Source organism: Osmerus mordax, chromosome 10 (assembly GCF_038355195.1).
Source record: "Osmerus mordax isolate fOsmMor3 chromosome 10, fOsmMor3.pri, whole genome shotgun sequence".
Lineage (NCBI taxonomy): Eukaryota > Metazoa > Chordata > Actinopteri > Osmeriformes > Osmeridae > Osmerus > Osmerus mordax.
The window spans coordinates 2,874,355-2,889,127 of record NC_090059.1 but is presented as its reverse complement, the minus strand read 5'-3'; the positions used below and the strand labels follow the sequence as shown (position 1 = coordinate 2,889,127).

Sequence of the window (14,773 nt, the reverse complement as noted above, 5' to 3'; positions counted from 1 at the left end):
TAATGCAATGCAGATGTGCACACCGCCCCCTACCGAACAAGATGGGTAGCTCGGTCAGCAGGGAGCTGAAGAAGAGCGGCTACTGACGTCACTCTGCTGCGCCGCTCAGAATGCTTTTTCGTTCATTTTGCATTTCTGCAAATGCATTTGAATTTGAATTGTGGTCACGATTTTGCAGCCACGTTCTTAAAATGAAAATGCATTTCTGGAAATGCATTTGAATTTGAATTGTGGTCACGATGTTGCAGCCACGTTCTTAAAATGAAAATGCATTTCTGGAAATGCATATTAATTTTCAAATTTTACATTTCAAATTGAATTTTGGTATCTATTTGCTGGGACATGTTTTGAAAATTAAATCTCAAATGTCTATTTCTTTTTCATTTTAATTAAGTGAAAGATTGAGCACTCTTGAAGAAGAAAATTAAAATGCAAATAGGATGATTGATTACTAATTTCATTTATGAGTCAAATAATGCAGCCACATTCTTAAAATGCAAATGCATTTCTGGAAATGCATTTGCATTAGAATTTTGGTAACGATTTGCTTCCATATTGTAAGGCCAGAGATACCGCATTACGGCAAGCTCTGGTCAATTCCTTTTTTCTCTCGAGGCATCGACAACACAGCTGACAGGTTAGGCTCACCCTGTCAATACACATGCTAGAAAATGTTTTGGCTTGCTAATGTTGTTGCTAATGTTGCTAATGCTCTGAGATTCTGATTCCACTTCGGATGCCATCAAGCGGGATCTCTGGTCGTAGTCGGTCCTTCACTAACCAATCAGCATTCATTAGCAGAATGCTAGCGTTATGGGCAACAACGACTCACCCTGTATGAAATCGAAAGGACATAAGTCGTTTATTCAAATTTTGACCTATAATCCATGTTAAAAATTCAAAAACTACAATCAAATCTGAGATTTCTCAACAACAATCAAATCAGGTGAAAGAGACACATTTAGCCGTTTTAGCTCCATAGACTCCCATTCATTTTGCACTCAACCGCGATCACTCCCAGTGTAACTGGTGGAACTGCAACACAATTCGGTACAATGGGGTTTTATAGGGAGTGGGCAGGCTCTCCTTAAACAGGCTCTGATACCACCTAGAAAGACATAGTGGTGGCAGTGATTGTTAGCTTTGCAGACGAGTTACACGTCACACAAGCTAAAGCAATGTTTACAAAAGTAAGCTAACTTCAGCGCTACGTCGCAGCTGTCAAAGACAAAGTCCCCACACGTACTAGGTCGCCGCCATCACTCCCATTGGGAACCAATGATAAAAAGGCAGAGACGACACGGACATTGTGGGCAAAGCTTGTCTACATTGTATACTTTTCGGCCGTGTGATGGCACTTGTCACCCCCCATACAGGTAGAGCTATCCCCTTAGCACAGGTCAGGTGCTGGACACCCGGTGTTATCGCCCTGGTTTCCGTAAGCATGTGAGCTGTGTGTTCACCTAACAGCAGCAGCTGCCGTTGGCCTCTATCACCAGATTCGTCACAAATTCACACAACATTCAACATTATTTGGGTTTTTCAAGTCGCATCTCATATTTGCTGCTGTAGACTAAGAAAATAAAACAGTTGCAAGCTGGTATGAAGTGGGATTCGATTGCACTCGAGCAAAAACACATATGATTGTTGGTCTGTTGGTCTATACAATGCAAGCTATTCAGGCTCATGGCAAAAAGGAGCTTTCAGTCACGAATGTATTGGCATTCAGGCAACATTTTGTATGGGTTCATCGAAAACAACTGGTTACTGTGGGCACACCAGAAAATAACCGAATGTGTAGGCTAATCATGTATTTGGGGTTGTCTTGAGGCAATAGCCACATTTCCCACAATACCACAGCCCAGGGCCAGGGTGGGTAATCGGGAGATTCGGGAGAGTTCCCGGTGGGCCGCTTCACTTTTGGGCCGGTCAAGGATTCTTTTGTTGTTGACATTTGTCACGTTAGTCTATCTTCTCTTAAAGTAGGCTACACACGTTCTGCATTCTGACACCTCAGCCTCTGCATGGGTTGTACCATGTGAGGGAGTTCTCCCCTTCCAAATAGAGTTGGTTGGGTCCATAGCCCGTCTTTTCCAAAACGTTTTCTCAGATCGGATACCGATAGCTGGGACGGGCGGCGCTAACGTAACGTTACGCGTCAGGGAGGATGGATGGGAGCAGGGCCGGAGTGATGGCATCACTAGACAAGGTTTTACCAATTGAAAAACGTCTGTTTATTTTACATAAAGCTCAAAAACTATTTTGCGCCCAAATAATGGCCAAAAATGCTCGCATTAAGTGTAGAAGTCCCTATCTTGCATCACATCAAACCCATAAGTCCTAGGTTGGGGCAAAGCTCCGAATGTTTACAACATCTGGCTCCGTGCCTGATAAACACTCGGATCGTTAAGCAGTCTCAAAAATGGTATCAATATAAAAAATTATACGATCCCTTTCTGTAATCATGATACCCCCCAGAAAGGTTCACTGCACCCCCAGTCAAAGCAGGCTGCATCCGGCCCTGTTTGGTATACAAAAAAAAGGGCCGGTCTAGGACCTGAAACTCACGGGCTGAAAAGTGGCCCCACTCCGGCCCTGCCACAGCCCCTTATGAAACTACATCTTACAAATGAATACTTAGATCGTCACTGTGAACCCAGACAATAGGCTACGATCAAAATACGCTTAACCCTTAACCCTAAAGGAAGATTCTTTTTAGCCCCATGGTGGCTTTCTACACTTGCCGTCTTGCACACGGACAAGGTGCTCAATAAGTCTCAAACTATTTCAGACTTTGTGGTCAATGTCTACGTTCTGTAGAGCACTTATCTGCCCAAGTACCTCTACAAAAGCTACAATGTGTGCCAAAATGATATCCACTGACAAGCCATGCTGATCAATTTGATCTAGTAAGGCCAGCATTCCAATCTCTAACACTACTTATGACTTCCATAATCTCTCGAATCTAGGTGTCCCTGTCTGCCTTAGATCTTGTGCAGCTGCTTTGGTCTGAAGATAACCACGCCCCAGGCGTTTGCATGTTGGATTGGAAATAAATACAGCACAGAAATAAATGTGGTGCTAGGAAATATATGTGGCGTTAGGAAATAAAAGTCAAAAAATAAATAAATGTGGCATTAGGAAATAAAAGTCCCATTAAATAAATAAATGTCGTCTTTACAAAAACGTCATTTTGAAATAAGTAAATGTATTTATTTATTGATGTAGGTAAATGGATTCAGCTATATCATTATATGATGCTATATTTATATATTTATTGACATCTTTTTTTAATTTCAGGGTTTATTTCATAGCATAGTTATTTATCTATTTATTTACCTATTTATTTATTTAAATTTGACTAACACGGCATTCCATACAAATGGCGCGGCTCGCAAGTAAACGTAACAATTCTCCCAGAAAAAGATATTGTAGGTTAGGCTACACCTCCCTGGATTTATTTTTTCTACGTTGTGATCATGTGGGCTCTTATGTAGCTATCATTTAGTATTTGGGACAGTCCATTTGTGTTGGGAGATCAACTTGTGCGGGTTAATCCATAACAATCACATTTAAATCTTTATTTAAATGTGAGTATGATATTGTATACAAGCTTAATTTTTTAAGAAACCAGTAGCTTACAAAATACAGTCACTGACAATTAATATAATTTCTTAACCGTGATTCAAACAAGATGGGGAATTGTTTTCTCTTTTGCAATGATTGTTATCTGGTTTCCCCTCAACGAAGTGGTAGCACTGAATTTTTTACGTCTTAAGTTCAGAACGGCCGTGTTAAGACAGCAATTGCTGTCGTCTTAAGTCGGCCAAATGTGTTGTCTTCACACAAATGCAAAATATCAAGTTTTGGCCTTCCAAATTAACTCTGCAAGATAAGACGAGACAACACTGGCTGTCAAAATAAACAAACTTTCACCATGCCACACCATTGCAGCACTTTGGAAATGAATAAGTTCCTCTGGGTGGGAGTTTGAGGTTGTTGGTGGGGGGAGGGAGGGAGGGAGGGAGGGAGGGGGGGGTTACACACAGGTCAGTAGATTGACCCAGATGAACCAGAGTGGTAGGGCGGCTGGGGAACCTGTAGAGAGAAGACCTTAAATGAAGCCTTCTTTCTGCTTAGTAAACCTCCAGCAATGGGTCCCGGAGTGCTTTCCCTCCGCAAGAAACACACAGCTGTTTCACAACCCCCTTCACACAAACACATACACACACTTCTGTCACCACGGCCACTTATCAACCTGTCATCCTTGTCGCGCCATGCTTTGCCTCCTTTTTCGTTGACAGTAGTGTGTGTGCGTGGTGTGGCATGTCTTATAAGAGTTCCCAGTGGCAAGGATAATGGTCACATCATGCCTGGTGTGGCTACATGCTGTTAAGCAGTGACAGCAGGAGACAGCCCCAGTGTGCTACTGTCCAGCAACAGCACTAAGGCCTGACTCTGAGAGAGGGGCTGTTGTTGCAGATATACAGCTGTGGTCATGTGTGTGTGTGTGTGTGTGTGTGTGTGTGTGTGTGTGTGTGTGTGTGTGTGTGTGTGTGGGAGTTGATGTTTACAACTGTTTGAGGATACAATGGAGTTACAAGATTGTGTCACAAGCTCTTAAATTCTTCTTATTGGGTAAACATTTGTAAAACCCACAGACATGGAAAGAGTGACCAAAAGCATTTGTAAAAGAAACGAAAACTTTTTGTATTGTGTGTGTATTATAAGTTTGCTTCACGTTACAGATCCGCACACGCAATTGCCTTTTTGGCTTTCAGCTCTTGTTCATTTACACCCCTCTCATTGGCTGTTCTCCCCTCTCCCTCTAGCGATTTATAACTACGATGCCCGCGGTGAGGAGGAGCTGTCCTTACAGATTGGAGACACTGTACACATCCTGGAGACTTATGAAGGTGAGAATGATGACACACGGTGTCCATGACGACAGGCTTGACGTGCCTCCTTGTCCCCCCTCACCACCACCTGGAGGGACAAGTAGGGTTTTGTCTGTGTTCATGACACGCCTCCAATAACTGGATATGATTCTATATGATTTTAGGGATGCACCAAATCCAGATTTTTGGGGTTCAGCCGAATGCCGAATCTACTGGTTTAGATTCTGCCGAATCCGAAACCCAATACCGAATCCTACTCCCATCATCAGTCCATTAACACAGTAAACACATTAATGAAGACAGGGCTCGACAATAACGATGGCCCGGGGCCAGTAAAAAGTTACTTCAGGACAGTTAAACTAGCAAGTCACTGTCCCGATCGGGCACTGAAAAGCATTGATTGAAAAAAAATCGCATTGTAAAACTTAACATCCTGCTTGTTTTGCTATCTGCTAAATGCATAAATAACTTTGCAAATCGTGGGGCGCACCATTGGCCAATCAAGAGTTGAGTGACGAGTGGTTGTCAAATTGTAATTCTCTAATCTCAATACATTTTTGGGAGCCAAGATGGCGTTGTCGCAGGTAGACATGTAAACCCAAGCTTGTTGAGAAAGTTCAAGTGAAGTGGTAAAACAACTAATAATTTAATCATCATTTTGAGAAAACACACTTTATGTTTTTTTTTAATTAAAGACACCGAGTTGAGTGTATGGGCAGAAGATTGAAGCGAAAAGGGAAAAGAAAGCAGAAGACTATGATGCTGCAGGATCCTAGAGATGTGGCAATGGCAGCTAGTGCTAGCATCAGTGCTATGCATTCTCCTGTGGACTCAGGTGAAGAAGATGCTAAACTTTGGTTTGATTCGAGTCCACCACTTGACGATAACGTAACTGTAGTTACCGAGCCAGTCACCCCTAAAAAACCCATGAGTAAGAAAACTAAATATGATGACGCGAGAAAGCATGATATGGCTAGTAATGGTGAAAGTATTTTGGACATTATGGTTGCTATCCGCGAACTCTCTGTCAAGCACGATGCAACCTTCCAAAAGATCTCCACGATTGAGAAGACGACTCAGGCTACCTCCAGAGAACTCGAAAATCTCTCTTAAGGTGAAACAACTTGTGGTTGATGTGGGTGAAAACAAGAAGGAACTGCACCGAATGCAAAGCAAGATTCAAGATTTGAAAATGGAAAATAGCACTTTAACCCTAGTGCTGCCTTCGGGTCACATGACCCAAAGGTTCATAACGAACCATCGTTGTGTTTACCCAATTTTACCCAATACAAAAACAAATACAAATCATTTTCTTTTAACCTTCGCAATGTGGGGGGTCTGAGACAGCCCAACGGTTAAAATAAATTGCTTTACTTTGTTTTTGTATGCGATAAAGTTGTCGCAATACGACGGTGGTTCACAATGACTGATGGGTCAGAATGACCCGAAGATAACACAAGGGTTAAAAACATCCTTGAATGAATCCCGCCGCTTTAGCTGGAAATGGTTTTTAAAACTTCATGATCTGGAAGAAACTGACTGGGAGAACGTGAGAACGAGAGTCATATCATTCTACAACAAGTGGCACCTGATTTCTCTGACAGTCTACATGCAGGAGTTGACATCGTTCAACGTCTTGGATCTAAACAAGAAAGGAAGAACAGATCTATCATCATCCTCTTTGCAGTACGGCGAGTTCGAGACACAGTATGGTATGCCGTCAGGAAGTCCAAGTATCTTCAATCTAAATCTGATTATGAAACAGGGAATTATTTCACTCATCCCTAAGCCGTGTAAAGATGCACAATGTATTGACAACTGGCGTCCAATATCATTGTTAACGATTGACTATAAAATATTAGCCTTAGTCTATGCAATTCGACTCAAAACTGGCCTTGGTGATATCATATCAGAAACACAGTCTGGCTTTATGAAAAATAGTCATATAACAAACAATGTAAGACTCGTGCTTGATCTGGTAGACTATGCTGATGCAGTGCAGTCACAGGCTCTTTTGTGTGAAAATAAGCATGTTCGCCAGATCTTTAAATTCAGAAAATAGATAACGCCTAGAGGGAAGTTCTACTGGGAATCTTTGGTTCAGGACATTAACTGGCAAAAAGCTTGGCTGTTACCGAGTAAATACTGTATTACAAATAAGGTAAAGGAGGGTCACTTCAAAATCTTACATAAAATATTCCCAGTGAATGTCAATATAGCAAAGTAGACTGACATGAGCTCTGCTTGTTCCTTTTGTGACAACACAGATGAAACATTGTTGCATATTTTTTTTGAGTGTGAGAAGACGAAAATGTTTATTGCTGACTTAAATTATTATCTTTTTGTGTTATCGTATTCCCTTACTGCAAATGATTTTCTCTTTTACTATAAGAACCCTGTAAATAACTCTTTGGAATTTGTTGTGAACATTTTTATTCAGCAAGCCAAACTTTTCCTTCACAAACAAAAATGGCTACAAGGACGGCCATCCTTCCGTGTCTTTCAGCTAGAAATGGTCTCTCTTCTTAATTCTCTCCGTTTGGTCAAAAAAAAAAGATTATATGGACTTGTATGCCTTTTTCACACAGTTATTAAAGGATAATGAATTCCTTCCTCTTTGTTCCGTGTTTATAAAAAAATAGAAATAATAATGTATGCTGTTATTTGTATTTCTGTATTGTCACTAAGCATTAAAAAAAAAATAGAAAAAAATCTCAATACATTTTTTAACAATTGGCGCGAGACAATGAAGTGAAGGAGAGCTACGAGCTCAAACGGAAGCGACTTTTTTTTATGTAACTAAGATGCACTGTGTCGTCTGTCGTATGTTCCCGTCTAAAGCAGACAAAAGTGGATCTTTTTACACAGGCACTGACAATTTTTGAAAACAATCCCTGACCAGCCATGCTAATAGCAGACAGCACCAGTTTTGCGTGACAGCTAAGCCGGCTGGTTGACAATCTATCTTCCAGGCCGTTGACCATGCTGGTTAGGAATTTAAATGCAGATGCCCATCGTGTAATTGCACGACTTATAACAACGGCATATCACGTAATTAAGATGGACCAGTCGTTCGTCCGTTCCCCCGGGCTATTGAACTGCAGCAGAAGAATGGTGTCGACTTGGGACTCATACTGATGAAATGCTATGGAATCTTTTATATATTAGCATTGAGGTTTCATAGTTTCAGCCAGACAGAATTGTGCCGAGATGGCTGTCAGCAGGGGAGAGAGCACGTCATGTTTGAGGTTCAAAGTCAATAGTTTTGCTGACTATTACCTTTTTATTTTTTATCACTAGAAATGTGATCTAATTTTTGTTCTTTTTATATCCAGGATGTGTTTAATAAATGGTTAAACATTTTAACAGAATAACATAACTTATAAGTCTTTGGTATTGTTGTAACAATGATAAATTACAACTTTTGGAGGGGGGGCCAGTAAAAATGGTCTTGGGGCCAGTAAGTTTCAAACCCACTGGGGCCAGTGGCAATAAATGTAAACGTTGAGTAGGGTTGCAAAGGGGCGGAAAGTTTCCGGCAAATTTCCGGAAAGTTTCCGGAAAGTTTCCACGGGAATTTTGGCTTGGGAATTTGGGGAATTTTGAAGAAAAAAAAAACGTGCCAAAGTTTTTTGGCAAAAGCATATAACCGGGAACTTCAATGTAGTTGAGAACAAGACTATGCACGCCTAGCTCAGCTGGACCCTGAATGCAGCTGGTTGGGAACATTGTCTGCCAGAAACATAAACCTAAACGTAAAACGTTCTGTTGTTTTTGAACGTCTTTGTCATCAGTGTTGAGTCTGAACATTTCAGCCCTATGCATGGCAAGTGTGAGAGCGCCGAATTGCGTAGAGGCCAAGAGCGGTATTGCAGACAGATTTCAATTATAGCTTGCAAAATATAGAGAAATTTTTTGAGCTGTAAACTTAGTTAAAAAAAATTGTAGTAGTAGACTAACTTTTTACAGCAGTGAGAGTAGGATGTATGTATGTCCACACAGCAGTTGTATTATAAATGTTTGCATGCATGCCTGCTTATGACACGGTAAATACAGTTAAATTACCCCCAAATTTCCAGTTTATTCCTGTTAATTCCCGTGGAAAGTTTCCAACTTTGAATATTCCCGGAATTTTGCAACCCTAACGTTGAGCCCTGGAAGTAAACAACGTCCACAGCAGTGTATCTTTCTTTTTATTTTATTTTAACTGTAAAAAAGTAGGCTACCCCCAAGTACAAACCAAAACCTTTCAATAAAAGTGCAACAATGCAAAGAAAAGTTTTATTTTTTCAAAATATGTTTGGGGATTTAACCAATATCCAAAATATTAGCTTTTTAGATTTATAATCCCAAAAAGTAGGCTACCCCCAAGTACAAACCAAAACCTTTCAATAAAAGTGCAACAATGCAAAGAAGTGTTTTTATCAGAATATGTTTGGTGACTTAACTGAAATTAATGTTATTGAACATTTACTCAATAAACATGGATAGTAGGATTTTGTTTCGTTCAGAAACAATGTTTAAACTACGTAAAAAAATTGTAGGCCTAAACACACACTTGTCCTGCATCATAATTAACCTATAACCTCAAACCTTTCACATGAATTGAGAATTTCCTTTCAGGAAAACAAAACGCTCTGCATTAAGAGGTGACAGCTGGTTGCGAGTGTGGGAACGAATGTCCCCAGCAGTACTGAAAAGTCTTTCACTGGGCACAGAGGTTGGTGGCGCACAGAGGTAGATCTTTGCTGTTTTTGCCAGCAGTGGAAATCGCTGCTGGTTTGTCTTCCGCCACTGAAGAGGATCCTCTCTAAGAGGAATCAGAGGCTCGCTGAAAAAAGCGCTTATCTCCACGTCAGCACCCGATGTGACTGCCTCAGTATTGCTGTGGTACAGATCGTCCCAGCCGCTCCAGATTCCTGAACAGTGTTGTTTAGTGCGAACTGTCAGGCCTTGTTTCTCCTCAGGCTGTTCAGTTGCTGTAGTAGTAGGCCTAGCAGATGCGTCTTGATTAGAGCCCGACCGATATATCGGCGGGCCAATATTATCGGCCGATATTGGGCATTTTCCAAACTATCGGTAACGGCATTTATAATGGCCGATAAATGAATATTCATGTTTTTGTTGTTTTTTTTACATTTTATTTATCAGAAACTGCATTAACATATTATTTTAGTGAGGAAATAATAACAGGAGTCAGATGGCTGAACAGTTAAGGAATCGGGCTGTTAATCAGAAGGTTGCTGGTTCGATTCCCGGCCATGTCAAATGACGTTGTGTCCTTGGGAAGGCACTTAACCCTACTTGCCTCGGGGAATGTCCCTGTATTTAGTCGCTCTGGATAAGAACTTCTGCTAAAAGTGACTAAATGTAAACTACAAATAACTACTGTTAGGGAAATCAGTTTTTTTGTTACGCGTTTCTGGATTTTTTAAATATTTTTTTATATCGGCCGATATCGGAATATTGGATTTTTAAATCACCAAATATTTGTATCGGTATCGGCCTTAAAAATCCTTTATCGGTCGGGCTCTAGTCTTGATCTGACTCAGATAAACGGGATACAGCGTCCTGCACAAGCAACTTTGATCGGCACTGTTCTGTGTCACTCGCCCAAAATGTTGCCTTGTATCTGGGATCCAGACTTGTTGCCACAACTAAATGGCTATTCTGCTCGCTTCCCTCAAACCTATCCTGCAGAGATTTCAGCATGCGGGTTTTCATCTGCTTGATTCCATAACCGTCTGTTTCGTTGTGGATATAGCGCTTCAACATCATCACAGCTGGCAGGACAGTGGATATACACACATTTTCTGCGCTTATTTCTCTAGTCAACTCCTCAAAGGGTCTGAGCACCTTGAGAACATCCTCCATCAGAGTCCACCTCTGTGCATGAATATGTTGCATACCATCTGTCTCGGACACGTAGATGTTTATGGCATGTTTTTGTTCTGTTAAACGATCGAACATCAGATATGTCGAATTCCATCATGTTGACACATCCTGGATTAAATGGTGATTTGGCAGCCCCAACTCCTGCTGTAGAGCAGAAAGCCTTGATTTAGCACTTGAAGAGTGCCTCAAGTGACCAACAGTTTTCCTGGCCAGTGCGATCATGTCAGAGAGACTTTGTTGTGATAAAAGACTGTCGTGGATGCACAACAAAGCATGTGTGCGCTTAAAATCATCATCAATCCAATGTGAGGTCACACTGATGTAAGACTGTGTAGTAGGGCTGAACGATTAATTGCATTTGCGATTATATCGCAATGTGACAAAACGAGATTTTGTAATCGCAAAGGCTGCGATTTTACTTTGGTGCACGTTACACTTTACCTTGACCTGTACGATGGCCTCAGGCTCGACAGAACCTGACACTACAGACACTTTGCCAATTTTGCCTTTAAAAAAGATGCTTCGCAGTGTCAAGTATGGTGCAAAACCTGCCTGGCTAACGTTGCTAGCTCACGGGGAAACAACACAAACCTAATTTGGCCCTAAAAAAACTCCACAAAGCCATGTACGATGCATAGCTAAAATGCTGAACACCAGTGTGTCAAATAAGCTAAATAACACCCGACTTGATCACTGATCGAAATGTTTCAAAGCCTAACTCCATATTCATGTACGAAATTACTCAAGCAGTAACAGCGTTCATCACGAAATATATGATGCCCCTCGGTGATACACATACAGTAGGATAACTATGGCTGTCAGTGCCATTATGTTTCTGTTAGGCTACTGACTGGATCAGAAATGTTCAGACAGTGTTTCTTTTTCTTTTAAGATTTAACCTTTAGATACGTGAGTTCTAAATATTTCCGACAGCCCCCAAAGTTTTTTTTTCTCCAAAACGGTAGCTAGCTTTAGTTAAGAAAGTGCAACGCACATGTTATTAGCCTACGTTTAGCTTTCATTCACCAAATGTTTTCCTTCATTTTTCTGAACTTTGTGTGTTATGTTGCTGACTGGAGATCAGTAGTATCTATAACTGTATAGGTCATACTATACAGTTATTCGCCCGTCTCTGTTGAATATTACAGAACATAAAAATCTAAAACAAAGAATCGCAAATGCAATATTGGTAAAAAAAATAATCACAATTATCCTTTTTTCCAAAATCGTTCAGCCCTACGGTGTAAAGTACACAAGTCCATAAGTTGCATGTAAATGCAAAAGGCTGTGCTTCGGCAACGGGTGTTTGTATGCGGGAAGTGATGGACTCATGCATTTCAGGGATGATTTTGTCAGCAAAAAAGCGCCTGGAGGGGATTTTGTAACGTGGCTCAAGCAGATGGAGTAGCTTGTTGAATCAAGTGGAAACAACACAAAGTGTTGGGAGTGGCAGGGAGTCCGGTGGCTGAGCGGTGAGGGAATCGGGCTAGTAATCCGAAGGTTGCCAGTTCGATTCCCGGTCATGCCAACTGACTTTGTGTCCTTGGGCAAGGCACTTCACCCTACTTGCCTTGGGGGAATGTCCCTGTACTTACTGTAAGTCGCTCTGGATAAGAGCGTCTGCTAAATGACTAAATGTAAATGTAAGTGTCTTCCACTATGCTATAGGGCTTCAATGGCTATCATTTTCCCAATTGCTGCATGAATGGCTTTGACTCGTGGGTGATCTGAGGCCAACTGTTGGTCTGAAGTTTCTGGATTTGGAGACTGAGTAGGTCTACTGCATTTTCGTGTTCTTACATTTACATTTTACATTTTGTCATTTAGCAGACGCTCTTATCCAGAGCGACTTACAGTAAGTACAGGGACATTCCCCCGAGGCAAGTAGGGTGAAGTACCTTGCCCAAGGACACAACGTCATCTTGCACGGCCGGGAATCAAACTGGCAACCTTCTGATTACAAGCCCGCTTCCCTAACCGCTCAGCCACCTGACTCCCCTTCTTGAATTTTTTTAGGATGTTTTATTCGCAAATGTTTCAACAGCGGCAATGTTGGATATTTTTTGGGGTCCTTGCTACCACGAGCCAAATCGGCATTACAAATTGAACATATAGCTCGACTTGAATCACCTTCTTTTGATTGAAAGTATTGCCAAACAACGCTCTTTCTGCTCACGAGTTCCATTTGCACTTTCTCACAGCCTGTCTCACAGGGCTGTCATGATAACTACTTTTTCTTGTGTGATATATTGCACCAAAATTAATTGCTATAAACGATATTATTGCACACACGTCAATTGTAATTTTCAGTCCATTTTATGCCACTTATTACAAGGCGAGTTTTCACGGCTGTTCGCACGTCTATGTCGCTTCGCTCCATCATCCCTTATTGTTTACAACGTTAACAGGGCTACTTGGTTGGCGTTGCCTTTTCACCTTTTGATATACAACGTGTGGCGTGAGAGCGTGTGAAATGGTTGAAATGCGTGTCTCACTGCCAATGCGTGAAAGTTGGCAGCCCTGTGTTTGTCAAAAGTTTGCAGCATATTTGTAAATGCTGTTTTTTTTGACCGTGTTTAATGGCTGCATCTCTTTGGCTATATAGCGAATTATGCTATCCGTGAGTGTGCGCCATTTCGCGCTGTCACATTTATATTTGCACTGTCGTGAAAAGGCATCTGTAACAGAACTGTATGGAAGACCCTTTTCCAGCTCCAGCTGCAGTTGTTGTTCACAGGTTGAAAAACTGGATGGGATAGTTATGTATTGCTAGGTGAGATGTTAAGTTAGTTGCCTCTTTTCGTTTCCACAGTTTTTAAACAAAGTCGACATACCGGCTCGTTCACGTTAATTGGCTCTCATCTCATTCGGCTTAGACAAAATGTTTCCACACCGGAGCTGAAGATTGCGGCTTTGAAACCAAGTCAATTTTTACTTGTTCTTCCTAACTAGCTGTAGATGTCACGAAACAGAACACTTTATAACACAGTGAGTTCACGCCTTCTCTTCACCTGTCGGTGTCCGCTCTGTTTGTGTGTGTGTGTGTGTGTGTGTGTGTGTGTGTGTGGGGAGACGCTAGTCCCGCATACGCTTTCGACACAGAAAGCAGACAAGATGACTGAGGCAGCGGGATCGACTAAAATGTTGGTGACATTCGTTTTTATGTAAAAAATAATAATTATTAGTTACAATATATCGCGGCACCAAAAATTATTGCGCTCATTTCCATATACCGTGCAATAAGTCAATATATTGACTATCGCGACAGGCCTACCACCTGTAAACACCTTCCCGTAGCCTAAGCAATGGCGACGTCATTACATCGACCAGCTCAGCGTGCGTAGTGCAAGCGTAGGGTTTCGGTTCGGTGCAAAAAAAATCAAAGGTTCGGCCGAAACCGAACCCCGTCAAAAAGCCCAATATTCAGCCAAAACCGAATCCTGGATTCGGTTCATCGCTAGATTGGATGTTATTGTAAGCATGTGTTTGATAATGTCATGCTAGACCACCTGACCCCCCCCCCCCCCCACCCTCTGATGCACTTTAGCCCAACAAAATGATTCACCATAGAATGGTGAAAATAAGGACGAGGCAAGAAGATGCCTCGTCCTTATTTTCTACAACAGCAATACAAAAGCTTTTTTGGAAATGCTGCCTGAACGTTTGATGTCATCTGTCTTTATCCTTCCTTGTCCTCTAGGCTGGTACCGAGGCCACAGATTGAGAAGAAAGTCCAAGAAAGTGAGTTGGTGCCTGCAGAACATGGCTAAATGTTATTTGTTATTTTCTAAAACGCATTTGTACCTAATTTGTATCCGTAGTTATGACGTAAGCATGACCTATCGGAACACAGAAGTGGAATGTCGAGACGTGCGACGTGTATGTTCTGCTAATTGGTGCTCAAGTGATGAAGTTTTAATATGTTGTCAGATCATTAACAACAGTGCTAGCGAGATTTCTTTGCATGGTCATGCTAACAT

The 14,773-nt window shown here is 41.5% G+C and overlaps 1 protein-coding gene across 1 annotated transcript in view; it reads left to right on the top strand.

Annotated features, from left to right (window-relative positions):
• Positions 1-14,773, top strand: part of dock1 (dedicator of cytokinesis 1) — a 208,916-nt gene that overhangs the window by 21,390 nt on the left and 172,753 nt on the right. The window contains exons 2-3 of the mRNA XM_067244751.1: positions 4,833-4,916; positions 14,494-14,534. Coding sequence (XP_067100852.1) covers positions 4,833-4,916; positions 14,494-14,534 — 125 coding nt within the window. The remainder of the gene's footprint in view (positions 1-4,832; positions 4,917-14,493; positions 14,535-14,773) is intronic.